The following is a 21,432-nucleotide window of genomic DNA, read 5'->3' as shown; positions in this document are numbered from 1 at the left end:
CAAAATAGTTACATATACTTTATACAGTGTTGGCATCAACGTCACCCCCCTATAATCTTTAACCTCCTCTCCCTTGCCTTTCTTTACTATTGGTATAACTACGCCTTCTTTCCATAATTTAGTAAGTTTGAAGAAAATGAAAAAACTTTCTTAAGATTTCTAGGGAAATTTTCAATTATATTTTTGTTTTAAGACCTATATTTCACAAAATACTTAAAAAGAATAAAAAATGTAATGCTCTTCACTGAAATTGTTTAAAATTATATAATAAAAAAAATAATTATTTGATTCATTCTTCCAATTAAAGCATTGAAAATTATAGCGTAGATTTTTTCAAACCTTTAATCTGTACAATTTATGAAAGTTAGAATTTTTTATTTTGTAGTTCACCGATATTTATTTTAGAATTGGAAAATTTTAAATCATTCTTTGTTTTGTCAATTAATTTTAAGGGTATATTTAAAAACATTTAAAAAGATTTACAAAATTGTCAGAAATTAATCAGGAAGATTTTAACGTATTATTTTTATTTCGAAGTATTTATTAAAAGTTTCAGACAAAACTCGAATGATTTAAAAAATTGTTTAGTAGTTTCAAAAGAATTTAAAAACGATTTAAAAATTTTTTAAGCATTTTAAAAGGCTGATAAAGAAGAAATAAATTTGACTAAAATTCATATAAAAAAACATTTATATTATTATATTTTACCGATTATTATCAAAGGTATATTATTTTTAGAAAGATTTCTAATAATTGAAATATCAAGGGAAATATAACGCTGAAAATACGTAGAATTAAAATATTTTGTTATAAACACTATTTAAAATAATGGTTATGCTTAACTTTTAATTTTTTTGTGATTAAACGTCATTCTTATATTAATGTTTGCATTAAATCAGCCTAATTGTACAATATTTTGAAATTCAAATACATAAGATTATTATATTTTAAAATGAAAACGTTAAAAAAGTGAATAATATATAAGATATTTCAAATTGAAAGCATTGATAGTACAATCATTTGTAATTTAATACTTCTTCAAAATTACTTAAAACATTTTGAAATTCATCAATTCATTTTTTTCTTTTTCAATTAAAAAGAATGTTTTAATCCCATTAAATTGTTTTGAAATACTTAAAATCCTTGAAAATATTTTGCAATTACAAAATAATACATAAACTCTTTTGAAATTTCTGAAAAAATGTTAATATCATTTAAAATAATTTGGAATCATTAAAAACTTGTAGAGCGTAAAGGTATATTAGAGAATATGTCAGAATATTGGTGAATATCTAGGGATGTTTCGGAATATTTTGGAATATCAAAAATATATGAGATTATAATGTATATCAAGAATTCCAAGAATATCTAAGAATTTTGAAATAATACGTTTATGGCAATATTTAGTGTATGTATCAGGAATATTGAAGTAATCGACCACTCGTCCTATAAAAATAAATTGGTTTAAAAATATCACATTTTTTAGAAACAATTTTTTATTTTAAGTACACGTTACATCCAACTCTTAGGTATATATTTATAACCATCGGTAATGTTATTGATAGTGGTTATAAGTAAACTGTACCCAACGTCGGTTGTTTGGAAAATAATGTACAAATAACAATCATCGCTGACCGTATCCATTTGAGATCAGACAGGGCCTTAAACTTGAAATCGCAGAATCTCTCGAGGGCAAAATATATTGTTTTTTTAGAGCAAATTACACTCTGTTCATATTTTTAAAATCTGAAGAGAACAATTAAACAGATTTTCTTAAGAACCCTAACTTTCTTATTTTTCTAAATATTTTTTTTTTAAGTTTATGCTAATAAAAGAAAGGCATCTTAGCAGCATTATGTGGGCGAGAAGCTTTTTAAAAAACAAGTTCAAATGAATCATCTGAGATCAATATAGTTTGAAATAAATGGAAATCTGCACCATTTTCATTAAACTGGACAAGCAGACTCTTGCCCTTATATTTTGTAGCCATTACTCTGCGTAATTAGCTTTACATTATATACATATATTTACATTACACATATATGAATACAATAATTTTTAAGATACTTACTCTTACTCTTTTGTCAATCTGAATAAATATTAACATCAAATATTCCTAATTAATACGCACTAATACACTTCACTAATGAACTTCGCAATATCGCTACCTACGCATAGTAGAGACTTGCAGCACAGTTTATAGAACTAAAAGGTCTATAGATTTTATATTGAAGTACTTCACAAACACTCGATACCTCGAATCGAGTTTTTATGAGATTTTTATTCATGTTTTCGAGACTTTTGCTATACATTTAACAGAATTAAGGTATCTAGACCTCATAGTTATGTGATCACAAACTCTCAATAGTTGGAACGGTAATCGGAGGTGATTTAGGGTCATTAGTGACAATAGACCCTGCGCTCCGGTAATCCCGGCGACTAAGCGTGCCAAGACAGGTGTGAGGGGTAAGGGTCCCACTGGAAGAGGAAGGATCCCAGGTAGCACGCGCTCCTTTCGTCATCGCCCGTTTAAATGTCTTCAAAACAGAATAAATTTAAATTCTAAGCTTTCCAAATTAGTGTAATATATAGAAATTCTATGAATAAGCATTGCAAATACAATGGGATTATAAGTACAATGGATACTAATTTCACAATCTCAGCTATGTCCGCCTCTAATCCGACGCGATATATACTACTATCGGCGAGAAAACTCGAGTCCTCTGGCTTTGACGTTGAATAAGTATGTGAAGAAAAAAAGATAGGTTAATAAAAGAGGTATCATTTTAAAGGTGCGAATGTTGAACGTTAATGAGCCGAAAAGTAATATTCCAAAAAATTATTTGTAGCTTACAGATCTGAAAATCTGACGAAAAGTAAGGAAATTTGATAGCTTTTAAAAACAGTCAACTTTGAAGCATAGTTTTTTATTGAAAAAATAATAGGAGAAATATGAAAAAATTCATGTTGGTACATTAAACATTTTCGAATAGATTGCTGTCGAGAAATTTGCAAAATATAAACAATTGTTCGTTTTTTGTGAATAAATATCCGACCGTGCTATCTTCAGTCCTAATGAAGATACTAAAGTGATTTAAATTGGAGATAGTTACTTGAACTATCTGTAATAATTTACCATTTGAAGGAAGTATATGCTTCTCGTTGTCTTCGTACAAATTGCGATATTTGAAGTCAGTTTTTTATACAGGAAAGCAATTGCAAAAGCCCAGCGTGGCGCCGTTTTTTCAGGGGATCGTCCTCGGTTTTCCTCACCACAGAGAAAGGGTTTCAAGGCCAGAGTGAGGCTCGGAGGCACAAGTGGGCGTAGCTGGACTGCGCGAATAGACCTCTCTCTAAACCCTGGTTCAGAAAAGGTTCTCTAATCCTATGGCAAGCTTGCGCTAAACCTTATACCTCTCGTAAAATTAAATTATCTCAACTTCATCTTTTAAAATAGGCCTGTGAACTGGGGTATTAAATAAATCGCTGGATCCTAATGAGAAATGGGTGGAAAACTGTAGACTATTTAGATGTAATGCTTTCAGTTTAAACCCAGGACCCTGCAAATTAAATGGAAATTCCAAACAGTACCGTATATATTTCTAAAATTAAACATGAGAATTTGTAGCGTTGCAGTAGTTTTGCGTTAAATAATGGATCTCCAAAATGCCTAATTATTAGAAATATGGAAAACTGAAATAATGTCATAGTTGAAGTAGTGGATTAATAAATTCTAAAGTAATGCAAACCTGAAAATGATACAAAATTTGTTTACCCATAACTACTTAAGGATGACAAGTGGTTACATCCCTGATGATCTGAGCTTCTAAGTTGCATTTAAAAGTAAATGCTCCACCGAATAACATCAAAAATCCTCTTTTCTTTCACGACGGAAGCACGCTCTATTTTAAGTGAAAGAGATGAAAAATTGTTGGTTTTTGATAACTACAAGTTTCGTAAAGGTTATGTTGCCAAAAGTGGTACTGTGACTTGGAGGTGTGCCAAGAAAGATTGTCTTGCAAAAAGCACACCCCTAGTATTGAAAGTAATATTGTGATTGATAAAGATTTAAATCATAATCATACAAGAGATCTCAATATTGCTAGACAAGCTGTAAATAATAACGCTAAACGAAAAACTATGGAAGAAGTGTGTGCAAAACCAGCAAAAATAATTTACTCTGAATTAAACAGAAATGAATTTTCATCAGAAATTACCTCACATGACTTGGACCGCATCCGTAAAAATATCTCCGCAGCTAGACGCAGTCTTCTTCCAACTCTCCCTAAAGACCAAGAACGGTGTTCGAAAAAATTACAGGTATGTGCAAAAATTCTAGTATTAAAGTAAATTGTATTTGGTTACATAGCAAATTTAAATTCCCGGAGTAGGAATCTAATCAATAAATTTATATTATTGAACCATGGTATATCATTTTTATAATTGATTAGAGCTCATTAGAAGTGATTAGGGTAGATTGCAGAATAGAGCCGTCACCTCTGTTTTGGCTGAAATAAAGATTTTTTTCAGAAATTAACTAATACAATATTTAATTGAACGATAAATGAAGATTGTTCTTTGAAAATTGTTTTTGGGGTATGTGGAAAAGTTGTGATATCCTATCAGAATAACCCATGATTTTATCAAATCGTTTGCATATCATACATTTGATCATGGCAGAACGGTGTGTTTTGTGAATTGAAGAAACATAAAAAATTTTAACTGTGCTATTTTTTAAATTTATTAAAAAATATTCTCCAAGTTTTTCCTTGCTTCTCACCCAGTGACGCGTAGTGGTTAAATCAAATATTTATAAATAAATTAAGATAGGGGTTACATTTCTTAAACCGATTTGAAAGTTCTTTTTAGATTGTTTCTGTGATAAATGTGAAATAACTTCATGGCAGCCGAATTTTTAAAAAGAATGTTTTATTTTTTATTTAACGAAGTGTAAAATAGGTATATTTTCGAAAATCAAAGTCCCCTATTTTGTTTAATCTAATTGATATTGTTCTAGCATGTTTAAAATACTATATTTAATAATAGTGTGGAAAAATAGAAATATGTCGTAATTAAATACTATTTTGACACATTTTACAGAATAAAATATCTGGGTCTTGTGAATTCATAAGAAAGCATTTTTTTCATTATCTTGTTTTTTAACCAATTATCAATTTCTTTAATTTTGTCTAAACATTGTCAAAATAATTCTCTAAAAAAATATTTTAAAATGTTCTTATTATAAAATGATTTCATTGAAAGAACCTTGTTTAAATGCTGAAAATATCAAAATAATGCGTTTTTTAATTGATATAGTTTAAACAGAAGTTAATTTTTTTTAATAAATATAAACTTTGCAAAAATTTTAATTTTAAGTTTGAATGCAGCAGTGTCACATTTTTTTGAGGATTTTATATATTTTTAAAACAAATTTTGTCTGTAATCCAATTTTCAGTAAATACAATCATTATAAAAACAAATGTAAGTGTATTTCTCATTCTTATAATCAAATAATATAGATTAATACAGAGTTTAAGCAAAGTTTTAAGGTTTGAGGTAATTTTAATTAGAAATTTGTATATTGCATACTGTGAGTATATTGCCATTTAATTACAAAACTGATTTCTATAAACAAATTTGCAATGTGTATGTTAGTGCATCCGAAAATTAAAAAAATTGATTTTTATAAAGGTTATACTTGAAAAAAAATTGATCAACTTTTTTTGAAAATCGGCTGTCGCAGATATCTTAAGAACTAGTTTGGCTGTTGTTGAAGAAAACCTACAATCAGTTAGAAATTTAAGACGAATTTAATAATAAGCGAATTTTATTAAACCTTGACATATGATTAAACTTTTCACTCTCTTGACATTTTCTCGTACGACCAGCCTAATTTATTTATAGCCTTATAAACAATGTATTTTTATAAACACATCCTTCCCTAAAAGCCACAATTTTCAAGTTATTAGCGATCACCTTTTGTTATATCCTTAATTTTACCATGAAGAATGTAATTATCTTGGGAGAGTGAACACTTTTATTTTGGTAAAATTAAGGATATAAAAAAAGGTAATCGCTAATAACTTGAATAATGACTCGTCGTATGAGAAAATATCAACCGAGTGAAAAGTTTAATCATATGTCAAGGTTTAATACAAAAAATTTAATTCTATTCTGGTAATTCAGAGTCATTATTTATATCAATTGTTATAAACAATTTAGCAAAATAAATAATGAACAACAATTTATTTTAATAATGCTAGATAAAGCTTTCGCAATAATTTGAAACAACATTATGGCACTGGTTGATGTGGATGATTGTTCATTAATAAATTAAGATTCTAAACGAATAACAACTTTTTAACAAAAATGTAGGGAGAGAAGTTTTTATTTGATCAGAAGATTTTTTTTTAAGAGATCTATCCTTGATATAGACAGTGTACAAGTTAACATTTTTTCTAAATTAAAGATTATGAGGTAACACTGTGCAAATATGGCAATTTTTCTAAAAAATCATTTGTTCATAACGCTATACACTGAAAACGGTCCCTCGTACGAAAAAGTGTAAGATGCAAAATAGTTTTATGTTTGCTCAGTCATGTTAAAAATGATTTTAGAAATTTTTTTTCAATGAATAATGAAATTGTTTAAAAACTTTGTTTAAACAAAAATTGACCCATATTTCGAAATCCTACCCAAGATATTCGTAATCAGGGGTCTTTTTTCGTCATATTAAAAAAGAGTAATCTCGGGGACCTATTAGTGCATACAGAAGTGTTAGTGGCTGCTTAATTATATGTAATCTATTTATCAAATTGATAAAAAATATAGGAAGACAAATTTCCATAATCGAGTTTGCCTTCTACAAGTTATTTTGAACGTCGTTTTTTATTTTCCAAAAATATTTTGCTGTATTAAAAAGTATTTGTATTTACAAATAATATTTATTTTACAGAATTCAAACCGGTAACAAATCTGGGAGAATGTTTCGTTCCGATCATCGAAAAGGTGCTGCAGATTGTCATTTTTACGTGTTTTACTAATTTGTGTTTTTAAGTCATATAGAAATGGTTTATATGGATGGAACTTTTGAATTATGTACCAAATTTTTTTTGCAAATGTTTACCATTCATGGGTATATAAATGGCCACTACATTCTACTAATTTTTTGTTTGTTACCAAACAAGGCAAAAGACACATATTTAAATGCATTGGATTTAATAATATTAGAATGTGCTCGTTAAAAAGGGCCTTTTAATCCCCCAAAAATTGTTATCGATTTTGAGATTGCAATTCATCAAGCAATGGAAACACGGTGGCCTTTCGCACAAATAATAAGTTGCCGTTTTCATCTGAGCCAATCGTGGTACCGAAAAATCCAGTTCGGCGGTTTAACAAAATTTTATAAAGTTCCATTTTCAACCGAGGGTCAGTTTTTAAAAATGTTTTTCGGGCTTCAGTTTTTGAAGCCAGCAGATGTAGGCTACTTTTTTGCAAATGAAATTTTTGAAAACATGGCGGAAAATGAAGCAGTAGCTTCATTTTGCAATTATATTGTAGACAATTATTTAAACGACGATGCAATTTTCCCCCCGTCGATATGGTCGTGTAACGACTACAATACGATATACCGGTCGACAAATGCATGCGAATCATTTCACTCGCGATTCAATGCGTGTTTTTATTCCTCGCATCCAAATATCTACATATTTATAGAGACATTATTAGGCTTTCAATCTGAAACGTACGTGAAAATCAATTCCGTAAAGAAAGGAATAATGAAGCAGCCGCGACCTGATGTGCTAAAAAAGCAAGCTTTCGTTAATCGAAAATTTTTTGAATTAAACTCTAATACAATCACGCCAATGGAGTTCGTTATTTCATTATATTACGGTTTTCTTTCTGTACCAAAATAATATAATGAAAATTGTAACTATTTTGTAAGAAGATACTGCAAAAATAGTGTAAATTTAAATGTTTTATTAGATTTTAAACAATATCTGAAATAATAAACGTTTTATAATGCTCCTACTATAGGCTGATTTTAAACCTATTTTCCCAAAGTATAGCAACAGCTTACAAGCGTACGAGGATATGTTTAATGTATTTACGAAACTAATGTTTTTATCAAAATTAATATTGCAATTGTTTATATGTATTTTCATGAGCTGTGTACAAAGAATAGTGCAATTTTTTCACATTTTTTGTACCAACTTTAAGTTCTTACACTGATAAGAATTTTCTTAGGTATATTCTCATGAGCTGCGTATAAGTGTTTATATATTGTATAAAAATGTAAATCTCAGGGATATTATTTATCTCAAGTTGGATAAAAACGGTGCAAACAATTGTTTTACTGTTATAAGAAGTTTTCAAATATATTCTCATTAGCTCTAGAATTTACTTCGAAATGATGAAGATGGACGGACGCAAATAAATAATCTTATGTTATTATGGATCTGTATTATTTTTCTGTATTTCTGTATTTATTAGTCTGTTTTAAAAGAGACCCCCTCATCGTCGAGCATTGAATCCTCCTAATCCGTCCCTTAAAGAGTTTTAGCGCAGTGAAACTATGGGGCTCACGGCCTACCTGAGGGGGATTCGCGTAATCCAGTTCCTTGGGTAGGTCGGGCTGAGGGAAACCAAGGACGATTCCCTGAAAAAACGGCGCCACGCTGGGCTCTCGCACTTGCTTTCCTATATAAAAAACTGACTTCAAATATCGCAGTTTGTACGAAGACAACAAGAAGTACGTACTTCCTTCAAATTGTAAATTATTACAAATAGTTCAACTACCTCCAATTTAAATCACTTCATTATCTTCATTAGAACTGAAGATAGTGCGGTCGCATATTTATTCACAAAAAACGAACAATTATTTACATTTTTCAAATTTTTCAACGAAAATCTGTTCAGAAATGTTTCATGTACCACCATGAATTTTTTCAGATTTTTCCTATGATTTTTTCGATAAAAAACTATGCTTCAAAGTTCATAGTTTTTAAAAGCTATCTGTATTTTCGTTGAAATCGATTGCGAAGCACCAGAAACGTGATGAGAATGTGTTCGTTAAATACGAAGGAGCTTCAACAAAAGAGAATACGATTGGCGCAGTTTTATTGTTTAAAAAAATTCTAATTTTTGTAATTAAATGTCAACAATATGTCCAAAAAATGGGAATTTTTATTTATCAGGTTACTGTAACACATACGAACATTGTAATATGGCACACTATTGAAATATGAATAACCAGTTATTATAAATAGAAATAATACACTGCATTATCGGATATAGTAATCTATGTGGCAGAAAGGGATTGATTATTGACGTTAAGGGTTGAAGCTCAAATATCGTAGTGGGTATTTTCGCGGAGCCCAAAAATCAGACTATTGTCATTGTAAAATTCTAAAAAAAACAGTATTTTTTACAAATTTGTATCTACGTGGTAGAGAGGGGTTGATTTTTGAGGTCAAGGGTTAAAGCCCAAAAATCGTAGTGGGCATTTTCGAGGAGCCCAAAACCCAGAGACTCTATTTTCATTGTAAAATTCTAAAAAAAGTTATTCTTTCACAAAGTCGTATGTACGTGGTAGAGAGGGGTTGATTTTTGACGTTAAGGGTTGGAGCCCAAAAATCGTAGTGGGTATTTTCTAGAAGCCCAAAAATCAGAGACTCTGTGCGAGCTGTAAAATCCGTAAGTAAATTACTCAAAATTGTCAATTTTTTAAGTGGGCTTATTTTGGAAGTTAAGGGTTGGTTTGCTGAAAATTTTTTTGCGGATTTCAAGAGCACAAAGAAAGCCCAAAATTCTGGTGTAATTGAATTTCTATTATTAAATGATTTTGAAAAGTGGAGGTGCTGGGTTAATTTAAGCTGGCACCTCCACAAGAAAATTGATTTTTTGCACAAAGTAAAGGAGCCAAAAAATTTTAATTCACGCCCAAAAAAAGCCCAAAATTCTGAGCTATGAAAAATCCCAAAATTCGTTTGTGGAGGTGATAGCTTAATGGACCTCAAAAACATGACGGGGGATATTATTCTTCTCATTACTATTCTTATTATTATTTACAGAAAGAGCATGTACAACTTACATGAATATGTAGAACTTACTACAGTAAATGGACGACCATTTTCATTGATTGACGATTCTGGATTTCGAAAAAGTGTGGATCCCATCTTAAAAGCTCTTCCAGCAGGTGAAAGGCTGTTTTTAAATTCGGAAAATGTTCTAAGCTCGGTCCTATATGCAGCGGACGACATTTGGAATCAGATTGAGACTGAATTGAAAGTAAGCACGTTATTTTACTGCATCAAATATTTATCTCCCTCCTTTTTGAATGATACATATTAAAATACCCAGATGAATGCCGTTTTTTGATCTGTTTTTCATAAAAATATTCAGAGGTCGATAAAGTCGCACTTAGAACGCATTAAACTTCACGCACTTAGTTCGATTAAAACTTTTTTTCACTGCTAGGTATAGTTGTTATCTTTTATAGTTAGGATATCATTCATTTTTCAATGAGTAATTCGTAAATCTTTTACTTTACACCTTTTTCATTTCAGATCTTAATTCTTAAGCGAGAATTTTCAATTTAAAGAATCTCGCAGTTGTAGGAACAATGTCTGGTGATGCGTGGTGGAATGATGAAATTCAGGCTGCCCAAAAAGCAAAGAGAGAAGTGTACAAGAGAACTTTGAACATCGCAGGTGTTAGCAATGAGGAAAGCAATAGACGTAGAAATGATTATAGACGCGAAAACAGGATACTCAAATGATTAGTTGAGGAAAGTAAAGATGCAGTTAGAGCAGAAGAAGAGATGAAAATACAAAAGGACTTTGAAGGAAGCAGGAAAATGCATTATAAAAAAATGAAAGGAAACAAAAGTACAGAATTTGTCAACATGAAAAATAGTAGGCGGGAAATGGTATATGATGCATACGGAATACTAGAGGATTTTAGAGACTATTTTAGAAGAAAATTCGGAGATGAAACTATAGGACACCACAACTGCGATGTTGAACACGATGCAATGGAAAACTCAATTGAAAAAGTCTGTGTCACTGAGGTTAGGGATATAATTAAGAACTTGAAAAGCGGTAAGGCTGCTGGGGTAGACGGTATTAACGCTGAAATGCTTAAACACGGTGGCGCGTGCATACACATAGACTGTCTGAATTGATAAATTTATGTTTCGAGATGGGAGACGACCCAGACGACTGGAAAAAAGCGATTATCGTACCAATATACAAGAGAAAGAGAGATAAAAGCGACTGCAATAATTACAGAGGGATTAGCTTATTAAGCAACGTAAGTAAAATATATTCAAAAATACTTATTCGTAGGGTAATGAAAATAACAGAAGCAAAGATTTGGGAAGTCCAAGGCGGGTTTATGCCAGGAAGGTCATGTACGGATCAAATATTTAGCTTAATGCAAATAACAGAAAAAAGTTTGAGAGTAGGAAAAAAAGTTTTCTGTGCATTTGTTGACCTAGAAAAAGCGTTTGACAAGGTAGATAGAAGGAAACTTTGGGAAGTCCTGAAAGAGTATGGAGTCAATGGATGGATCCTACAAGCTATAAAAACAATATATACAGTTAGCAAAGCGGGTGTAAGAGTGAATGGGAAACTGAGTGACTGTCTCGATATTATTCAAGGAGTTAGGCAAGGATGCGTTATGTCTTCATGGTTATTTCTATTATTTATGGACAAGTGTTTAAGAATGACTCTCTTCGACGAAGAGGGTGTGGATCTCCAAACAGTAAGGGTACGTGGGTTAGCGCTCGCAGATGATAAGGTTGTTATGGCAGAGTCTATCGAAGACTTACAAAGAATGTTGAATAAACTAGATGCAAGCATGAAGAGCATGGGCCTCAAAATTAATGCAAATAAAACAAAAACTATGGTGTTCGAAGAAAGAGTGAGAAAACACTATGCAATATTTTATTAAATGATGAGAGAATTGAACAAGTTGATAAGTTCGTATACCTTGGTAGCTTATTTACTAGGGACGGGAAGATAGATGAGGAATTAGACAAACGGATAAACGAAGGTAAGAAGGTTATTGGTAGAGCAGGTCCCCTTATCAGAAGTAAAAATATACCAAATAAACCCTAAATGGCAATACATAATTCTATATTTGTACCGACTGTACTATACGGTAGCGAGACATGGACTTATCAAGAAAAATATAAGAGTAAAATTAACGCGATTGACATGAGATTCATGCGCATAATATGTGGGAAAACCCTGATGGACAAAGTAAGTAATGAAATAATTCTAAAAGAATGTGGTGCAGAAGAGACGCTAGTAGATACATGGGAAAGAAATCGGTTAAGATGGTTCAGACATGTTGAGAGAATGCCAAATGAACGACCAACGAAACAAGTGTATGAAGGTAAAGTAAATGGCAGCGTGCCAATAGGTAGACCGCGGAAAGAATGGTTAGAATGTGTGAATGAGACCCTAGTTAGAAGAGACATAAGAAGTCACAGAAACACGAGATCCTGTATGAAAAAATGCATGGACATAAAAGAAGCTATAGAAGTATGCCAAGATAGGAAAGTATGGCGGTAAATAGTTAATAAAAAGAGTGTCAGTAGAGTGAATGACGCCTGAAACAAAAGACCTTGGCCACTAATGGACCCAAGTGGGGAACCTTACATAACGACTTCGTGAGGGTCTTCGCTTGAGGTGATTGCTAGAAAGATTGGTCAGCAACCTGGGTCGGAGCAGTGTTGCGGAACGAACGTGTTATTTACTTAAATAACACGAGAATTCTGGATCAATCTGAAAATTCTCTATTCCTTCCACACACTACTCCTTTCCCCTACCGAGTAAGTCACGCCTACCCCGAAAGGGAAATGGCTTAATGGTGTAATAATAATAATAGTAATTGAAATGCATTCATGAAGAATGAAACAATTAAGAACTAAAAGCATTGAAAATTGAAGTTTTGATATGAAAAATTGTTTTAGGTGATCAGCTGTTTTGATTCGAAAGCATTAATAGTTAAAAAATGTAACAGTCCGATTGAAACCAACTTTCAGATCCTATTAAAATATTTTATTAGTCTAAAGTACTCAATTTTTAGTGTATTCAATTTGAAAATTGTCAATTATTTAAGAGAAAAAATATTACATTCTTAATTTTATTTTAATTAAAAATGAGGCTTGTTTTAAAATGAGTTTATTATTTTCTTTTTAATGACTAATTTGCATCGAAATCACTCAATAACAATCGAAACCTGTTTTTATATCAGAAAATAAAAAAAATAAAAATTTCAGGGGAGACTCGTGTCTGTGAAAGTAGACCTAGCCTTATGTTTTGGACGCTCTTTTATGGGCATCAATGTTCAATTCCTGCAGGATGCAGAATTAACATTGCGGACCTTAGCTGCAAATGAACTAGAAGGACGACACACGAGTGAACAATTACTCACTTACATCAAAACTATTCTGGAATTATATGGGATAGATATAGAGAACCTCTATACTTTCACCTCGAACAACGCAACTAACATGATCAACTTGTGTCGTTTGATAAGGCAATGTCAACAGAGAGCTGCAATGGGAAACTCGGAAGACTGCAATGATGTGGACCTGGATAACGACGAAAATTATATCATTAATCAAGATGAGGGGGATGCTAATAAGGATGAGGACGCTGAAGGTGATGAGGAAGAGGCCGAATCTTTAACCCTGCGAATTGAAGCAGATGAAGAAGATGATCCTCAGGCTCAGGAAGGCGAGCAAGCTGAGAAGGAGGATGAAGAGGAAGTAGCGTATCTAGTGGAAGCTTGCGAGGATCATCATAGTAGCTTGGGAATCAACTGCATTTCATGTGTTGCGCATTCACTTCAACTTGCGGTAAATGAAAGCTTGAATGGGCACTGCGCAAGCACAATTTCTAGAACGCGAAAAACTGTTGTGGAATTTCGAGTTCCTACCATGCTGCACAAAGTTCGCGAGAAGGCCCGTGAGCAAGAAATTATGGAACAGATCATCAAGGCAATCCTTGATAACGATACCAGGTGACATTCCATACTTGATATGCTACTATCTCTTCAGAAATATAGGCGTTTCAACTTTCTGTTGAAGAAGTCAGTAAAGCCTTCTGAAATAGATTGGAAGAATATAGAATCCTGCATAAAGTCGCTCATGCTAGCAAAAATTGCTGCAAAAAACGGTTGCAGGAAGAGAACCTGCTTCTCACAGATTTTGTTTTCGTCTGGCAACAATGTATGTTCGAAATCCAGGAAGTCAACACATCTCTGGCGAAATCCCTGGTGAAGAATATGTATACGAGGCGTTAAACGCTTATGAAAAGCGAAGTCCTCCTCGCAGCAATTCTTTTAGATCTCAGGGTTTGCACCTTTTTGACCATCAAGCTAGAAGAGCAAGCTATCCAGCACTTGCGAAAACTATGGAATAAACTACAGTCGCAAGCAAAACGAGTCGAAGTTGAATCGAATGAACCGGTTGATAGCAGAATCAACGAGAATGAGCAAGAGGAGAAAACTGAAAATAGCGCATCTCAGAAGCTGGCTACACTGATCCAACAAAAATATTTGGAAAAGCATTAAGGGCAAGAGGAACATCAGTATGCAGGGTACGACATCGCCATTGCCTTGAGGAGTTCTTGCCATCCACCCCCGCGCCCGCTACAGTCCAGCGTGCTCGCATACTGGGAAGAAGACCGGTACAAATGGCCAGAATTATTTTTACTAGCCATGATTGTACTCGCGACACCTGCTACTCAGGTGAGTGTCAAAAGACTGTTTTCCGCTGTGTAATTTATTTTTTCCGTTTACCGGTCCAATTTGAAGGGCAACATTGTGGATGCCATTCTTGTTATTCGATGCAATAAGGACATTTTTTGCAGTAATGGGGAAACCCAAAAAAATAAATAATTAAAATCGGCTCTGAATCATCTCAGGGTGACGTAAAAGAAATGCGCCGGACAAGGTAACGTAGCGACAACTGTAATTTTATGATTGTGAATTCTCTTTTGTCAAAGTTACTTCGGCTATCCAATGTGCGAACTTTTCTACACTAACTTTAAATATATTATGTTAATATCACATGAATATTATATTTACTTATGTACCCCAGTATGGGACTGCTTATTCAGATTTTGTAAAATAATGTACAAATTCCATTTTCATGATTAATTTAATATTTGTTCCTTATTTTGCACTGATTTTTATTCTTAGATGCCCTGTAAAATGTATCATTCCAATAAATTTATGTCATTACAGTTCATAATATGCATTCTATGCATTTTTATGATTTAAAAAATTGCCCATCCTATAGAAAAAACTGCTTTGTTAAAAAACATTTCATTGCATTTTGTGTCTCTTTTTCAAAAACATAATCGTTGATTCTCAGTTATTTTTTATAATTTAAACAAAACAAAAATCGCATTCTATCAAGAATATTCATAACAAGTTTGTAGATCTTTTTTGGCTGAACAAGTTCTGTTAATTAATTTGTTCTATAGCTTGTGATCCTTTTCCAAAGATATAATTTTTTTATTGTAATGTTATATCGTTTGTACAAAGATGTAATTTTTTTATTTTTTATAAAGTTTTTTATGGATGAAGAAAAACTACGCATCCTATCAAAAGGTGAAAAATAAAAAATTTAGTAGCAACGTTTTTCTTCTTTTGACTTTTCATCATATCGTAGGCTGCCTGGCTTAAGATTTTCATTTTCCATTGATTTTTTAAATTCTGTAAATGCTATAATTTTGATAATTTTATTGTTCTCGAAAAAAGACATTCAAAGAAATTATTTGACTTTCTGAGTACTATAAACAGCCTCACATAAAATCTTTGAATCTTGAAAAACTGGTTTAAAAAATTTGGAAAATGCTCTGAGTTTTTGGTTTTCTCTCAAAAATGGATGGCTAGCCCAAAAATGTAAATAATAATATTATTTTCTGATTGAAATGCATTATGTTGTCATTGTTTGAAGCAGTAAATTTTTTAAAAACATTATGCAATTATTTAAATAATTAATTATTGCTCATTTTAAAAATTTCTGAAAATTGAGACAGATATGTCCACTTTTTTAAAGTGGTATCCTATGCTACTTTTTGTTGAATAATTACATAATCTTAAAGCATTTCTTCTAATGTTTAACAAATTTTTATTTGTTCAAACAATTTTTATTTGCTAAAGCAGTAATTTTTCGATAACTAAAAATAAAAAATAAAATATAAGACATGCAATTAATTAGGATTTCAAAAGTATTTTTAGAAAAGTAATTATTGAAACAAAGTATATTTGATTCTTTAAACAAATATAAATTGATTAAACATTAAAATAAATGTATCAAAATTATGTAATTATGTTTAAAAATGTAGCATATGATACTAATTTAAAAAGAAAGTTGATATAGCTGACTTGTTTTTTAGGAATTTTGAGTATAGACAATAAATAATTATTTAAATAATTACATCATGTTTTTAGAAAAATTTACTTCTCCAAACTATGACAAACAATAACACTTCATTTAGAAAACACTATTACTTTTTTTACATTTTTTAAAAATAAATAATATTTTTAAATATTTACATTTGTTTAAACAATTGAAAATGGTTTAAAAAGTCGTGGTCTTTATCCTCCATATTCTGAATTTTGTACATAATTAAGTATAGTTAAAGATTGAATTTCTCAAAGAAGCTGTACAGTGTACAGGCTTTGAGGTACACATTGTCGTCGTGACACTCGCGCTGCGCGTTCGATTCTTGACGGACATTTGTAAATTTATGTTTTTTGAACCACTTTAAAATTTAAAAAAATACTACAATACTTTTTTCATACATTTTTCTCGATTAGGTTATTAATTTGTTAAGTATCACTAGTCTATTGGCATAAAATTGGAATGTTCGATTTTTGCATATTACTGACGATAAATAAAAACAAAATTACGAGTCATATTGAAAAACGGTTATGGCAGTTTGAAGGATTTTTCAAAATCTGTCATTTCTCTTTGAGACTTTTTTTCATGTTTTGCGTCGTTTCGTTCAAAATTTGAATTTTGTGGTGTCAAATTTCCGGTAATTCTAGTACTTTCTCAATCATAAATGATAAGAATGCAATAAATTATGGCAAACTTGTATCTCTTTTTTGAATGAACAACTTTTCTGTAAATTTTTTTCGTAGTTTTGGTCGTTTTTCGAAAATTTTTCATGCATAGTTTGACCGCAATATGGAATTTTTTATGTTCCATTAGTTTTTGTGCAATCAGAATTTGAATTTTCGATATTCCGAGAAAATCCAAAAATTTGTTAAGCTTTCAAAAAGCAACATTTTTCTTCTACTGACTTTTTTTCATACCATGCGTTGTGTTGCTTAAAATGTTCATTTTAGTTTGCTTTTTTGGATTTTGAAAATGCTCTAACTCTGATAATTTTCTTTTTACAGGAAAAAGTCATAGGGATACATTGTTTGAGTTTCTAAGAACTATGAATAACCATACATAGAATTTTAAAATCTTGAAAAAATGTGGTTCTAAAATTGTTTGGTACGATCAAATTTTGAATTTACAACTTTTCGACCAAATTAAAAAAGTTGTCATGATCATCCTGTAGGCTTTAAAAAATCAATGTTTTTCTATTCTTAACTTTTTTTCATATCGTGCGTTGATTGGCTTAAAATTTGGATTTTCTAATTGATTTTCAAAACATTTTGAAAAAGCTATAACTCTGATTATCTTCTTTTAATTGAAAAATGTCATAAGAATAAATTGTTTGTCTTTTTTAATGCTATAAATATCCGTAAATCGATTTTTCAAACTTAGAAAAAAGTGGTCTCAAAACTTTCCAGAATGCGCTAATTTAAATTTTTATCAAAACTGGCTGGTGAACGAACTCGTCCTTTCTTTTCGAACCTAAAAAAATCTGCCCGCCCGCTACGGTACGTGACTGATGGCAATCGCACTCCGTGCTCGGTCTTTGCATTTCTCCCGCATTCGTGCATAGACCTTTTAAAATAAATGGTGAACGGACCGACAACTGTAATTTTGTGATTTTGAACTCTCGTTAAAGCTCTTTTGGCTTTGGCAAACACATTATCATCACGTATCTCGTGCTTCGCACTCGATTTTGTCAAAAATATTAACTTTTCTACATTATACACAATACTTTTATATCAAATATGATACATTTTTTATGTAACTCTGCCTGGGATTGCTTATTCAAAAATTGTAAAATTAAGAGCAAATAGCATTTATCATGATTATTTTTATATTTGTTTCTTATTTTGTTTTAAATTGTATTCTAAGCTGCTGTGAAACGTGTATCATTTTAATAAATTTATATTATTACAATTCATGATAGGCATAAAAATTGAATCATACTAATTTTTATTTCCTTTTTTTTATAATTTTTTATTTTTAATGTTGTTTTTTTAAGAATAAAGAAAAACTATTGGGCATCTGCATAGGGTGTAATACAAGAACCGATATAGGGTCCTATATAGGAGCCTATGTCCTCTTTTGTCTTTTCTGTGCTTTTTTCAAAAAGTTCATTTTTGCTTACTCTGAAAAGTGAGATTTTGCAGGGCGAGCGGTTGAAGTCGACCCAATAGACTGGAAAGCTTCCCTCTCCACTTATCACTACATTTTCACAGAAGAAGATAGGTCGCAAACGTGGCTCACGGACGGGGTATAGTTGAGACGCGTAGATGATATGGTGAGTGATGGGAGATGTTTCACGGAATCTCGAGCTCTCAAGCCAAAGCCCTATTACTCGGGTATCTAACAACTCAATTATTAACAATAATAATGCTCGGATTTTTCCCCCGAAGGTTTAATTAAAAAGAGGAGCTCAAAAACTATCGAAATGTGTAAAAACCTTGATATCGATTTTTTTAGAGTAAGCCCCCTTTCTTCGGCGCACGTCACACACACGTCACACACACACAGAAGAACACCGTTAACTGCATTTTGGATAAGTTCCTTGAGCTGCCTACTGTTAACTGCTTTCAGGTGACTTATCCGATTTGCAGTTAACGGTTTTCTTCCAAATCACGGCAGTATATATATTAAGGGGTAAGTTTTACTGAAGTTAAGGGTATAATTATTTACAAAATAAAATCTTTAGTCTTCATTTCGTAAGTAGAATTAATTTACTAAATTTACTAATTTACTATATCCAACATATTTAGATCAGGTAAAACTTTCCTAAAAGGACATAATTTCGGGTTGAACGAAAAGGAATTGAACTTTTATTATTTTTAAATAAAAGAGTTAAAATTGAGTAATTTAAAATTGAAGCATGTCAAATCAGAAGCTCTAAAAATTGAAAAATGTCAGCCTTTAATTTTGAAAATTGGAAAAATTCATTAGAAAGCAATTGAAATGGCATTATTTCTAATTCAAAGCGTTTGAAAGTGAATAATTTTATTTTTAATGGAGTATCTCGAAATTGAATTATTTCAGAGCAACATTTTGAAAATAGGACAATCTTAGAACGGTCCAAACTGAATAATTTCAAATTATACTTTTGAAGGTTGGATAATTCAAAATTTAAAGGAATAAAAATCGTATTATTTCTAATCAAAAGCATTCCAAATTGAATAAATTGAAATTCTTAACTTTTAAATTTAAATAATGTTCAATTGCCTCTCAAACTTCGGGGTGCTTTTTGGTTTGAGTCCCCTTGCCTCTTACAATTCGGGGTGCTTTTTGATGTGAGCTCCTTTGCCTCTAACAATTCGGGGTGCTTTTTTATGTGAGTCCCCTCTCCTTTTAAAATGATGCCACCAGAAATGGATTTTATGGTTATGGTTCACGAGCGCTTCTCTTTTCCTTTCTTCACTACCTTCATCTTTGGGAAAACATAATTTTTCAACGATGATGAATACCTTTTTAAAATCAATGGTGATTCTGAAGCGGATACAATGTAATAGTACTTGTGTCTACCGGGGATGGTCTTTGCAGAAGCAAATGAAATTTTAAGCTTTTCAGCTGTGGTTATATGAGTTTCTTTAGAATTGAAAAAACTGCATTTTTTAAGAATGGTAGATATATTTTCATATATCAAATAAGTACTTATTGTGATTATTCTTTCGAAAATGGTTGTAACAACTACCAACTGTAGTTGTTGTTTAATTACTCAATAATTAATTGTCCATGCAATTAATTAGAACTAAATCTAACTACTCTCAATTATTACTTGAAAGGCATTTAATGTTAGAAGACCTAAGATTCCGATTACACAATGCCAATTTATTCAATGAAAACCTACTCTATAACTTTACTTTTTATTCCCTAGCATTTAAGCTTTTCTAAAGAATTTTTAGTCGTAAAATAACTATAATTAATGCATTGATGCAAGAATTAACAGTCTATCTGATGCTCATGGCATTTAAATTCGTATATTTTCTAAATCAATGATTTGGCGCAATTCATCGATTAAGCGATGTCTTTATCTCTCAGCTCGACTCTTCGCATGGAAAGAGTGTCACGCACCCACTAACATAAATTCATCTTGTCGTTTTAACAATCTCTTAAAAAGTTCTACCATAATCATTTTAATTGAATCTATTAATCTCTCATGGACCTTTGGATCAAACAACTCGCACTTACTCTCTTTTAGTTCCCAAAGCAAATCTGGTTTCTTAGATATTAATAAGAGATTCACTCCCTAATGTAGAGCACAAGGAGAACCCCGTGTCTATTCTTCTGTGAATTTCTAATTTCCTTTTTTCTTTGTTTAGTTTAATCGAGTAATCGCCACTGTCTGGACTAGAGTACAGGGAACCCCCAAGGCTATTCGTCTGTGAGTCTTACCGTTTTAAAATTACTTTAAATTAGTAATTATCACTACCTGGTCTAAAGTCCGAGGAAAACGTAGAGTCTATACTTCTGTGATTATTATTAAGTACATAGAACATGAAATTTATTAAATTTAAGAGGGCAAAGATTAATTGTTTAGTAAATATAAGTTTTACTATTTTCTCTGCTAATGAAAGATACATCTATGGACGAGAAATAGGTGATGGCACCAATGTTCAATGAAGCCTCGACTTCGGATTATAATAATAAATTTACAGATTATCTGCCAGGTGCTTCTGGCCTTGTATGCTTCCTTCTAGTTTAGAGTTAAGGCCGCAAAGGCAACACAGACATCAGGTCGGAGAATTTGTATCTGGAACAATAGTTTGACGACGGCTGCGGCACGATGCGGTATAAAAAGCCGAATACTCTGCGCGAATCGCTTGGAGCTTTTTCAGCTAGTAGCTTAAAAAAATGTAAGCAACGCCTTACATCTGTCTTCAATTGCGCTTTTTTGTCTTACAGCCAGGCTTGCGCAATACGAGTTCTCCTGAGTGCTGCAACATTTCGTGCTACTCACGAGGAGAATCTCGTATTGCCTATTTGCAGGCTACACCATGTAACTCGCAGGCTGTATATAT

The 21,432-nt window shown here is 31.7% G+C and overlaps 2 protein-coding genes across 2 annotated transcripts in view; both read left to right on the top strand.

Moving 5' to 3' along the window:
• Positions 1-10,601, top strand: part of LOC117182598 — a 31,852-nt gene extending 21,251 nt beyond the window's left edge. Inside the window, exons 2-3 of the mRNA XM_033375693.1 lie at positions 10,074-10,290; positions 10,569-10,601. Coding sequence (XP_033231584.1) covers positions 10,074-10,290; positions 10,569-10,601 — 250 coding nt within the window. The remainder of the gene's footprint in view (positions 1-10,073; positions 10,291-10,568) is intronic.
• A 681-nt stretch (positions 10,602-11,282) lies between these two features.
• On the top strand, positions 11,283-14,068 carry LOC117167923 (acidic leucine-rich nuclear phosphoprotein 32 family member E-like). The gene is made up of 2 exons (XM_033353168.1): positions 11,283-11,313; positions 13,292-14,068. The coding sequence occupies exon 2, from the start codon at positions 13,346-13,348 to the stop codon at positions 14,039-14,041; it is 696 nt and encodes a 231-aa protein (XP_033209059.1). The 5' UTR covers positions 11,283-11,313; positions 13,292-13,345; the 3' UTR covers positions 14,042-14,068.
• Positions 14,069-21,432: the final 7,364 nt, after the last annotated feature.

The sequence above is a fragment of the Belonocnema kinseyi genome, chromosome 2 (assembly GCF_010883055.1).
Source record: "Belonocnema kinseyi isolate 2016_QV_RU_SX_M_011 chromosome 2, B_treatae_v1, whole genome shotgun sequence".
In the NCBI taxonomy this organism is placed as follows: Eukaryota; Metazoa; Arthropoda; class Insecta; order Hymenoptera; family Cynipidae; genus Belonocnema; species Belonocnema kinseyi.
The sequence above is the reverse complement of the archived record's forward strand: the minus strand, read 5'-3'. Positions and strand labels throughout refer to the sequence as shown.

Excerpts from the sequence above, each read along its gene's own strand:
- LOC117167923 (XM_033353168.1), top strand. The coding sequence starts at position 13,346 with ATGGGCATCAATGTTCAATTCCTGCAGGATGCAGAATTAACATTGCGG.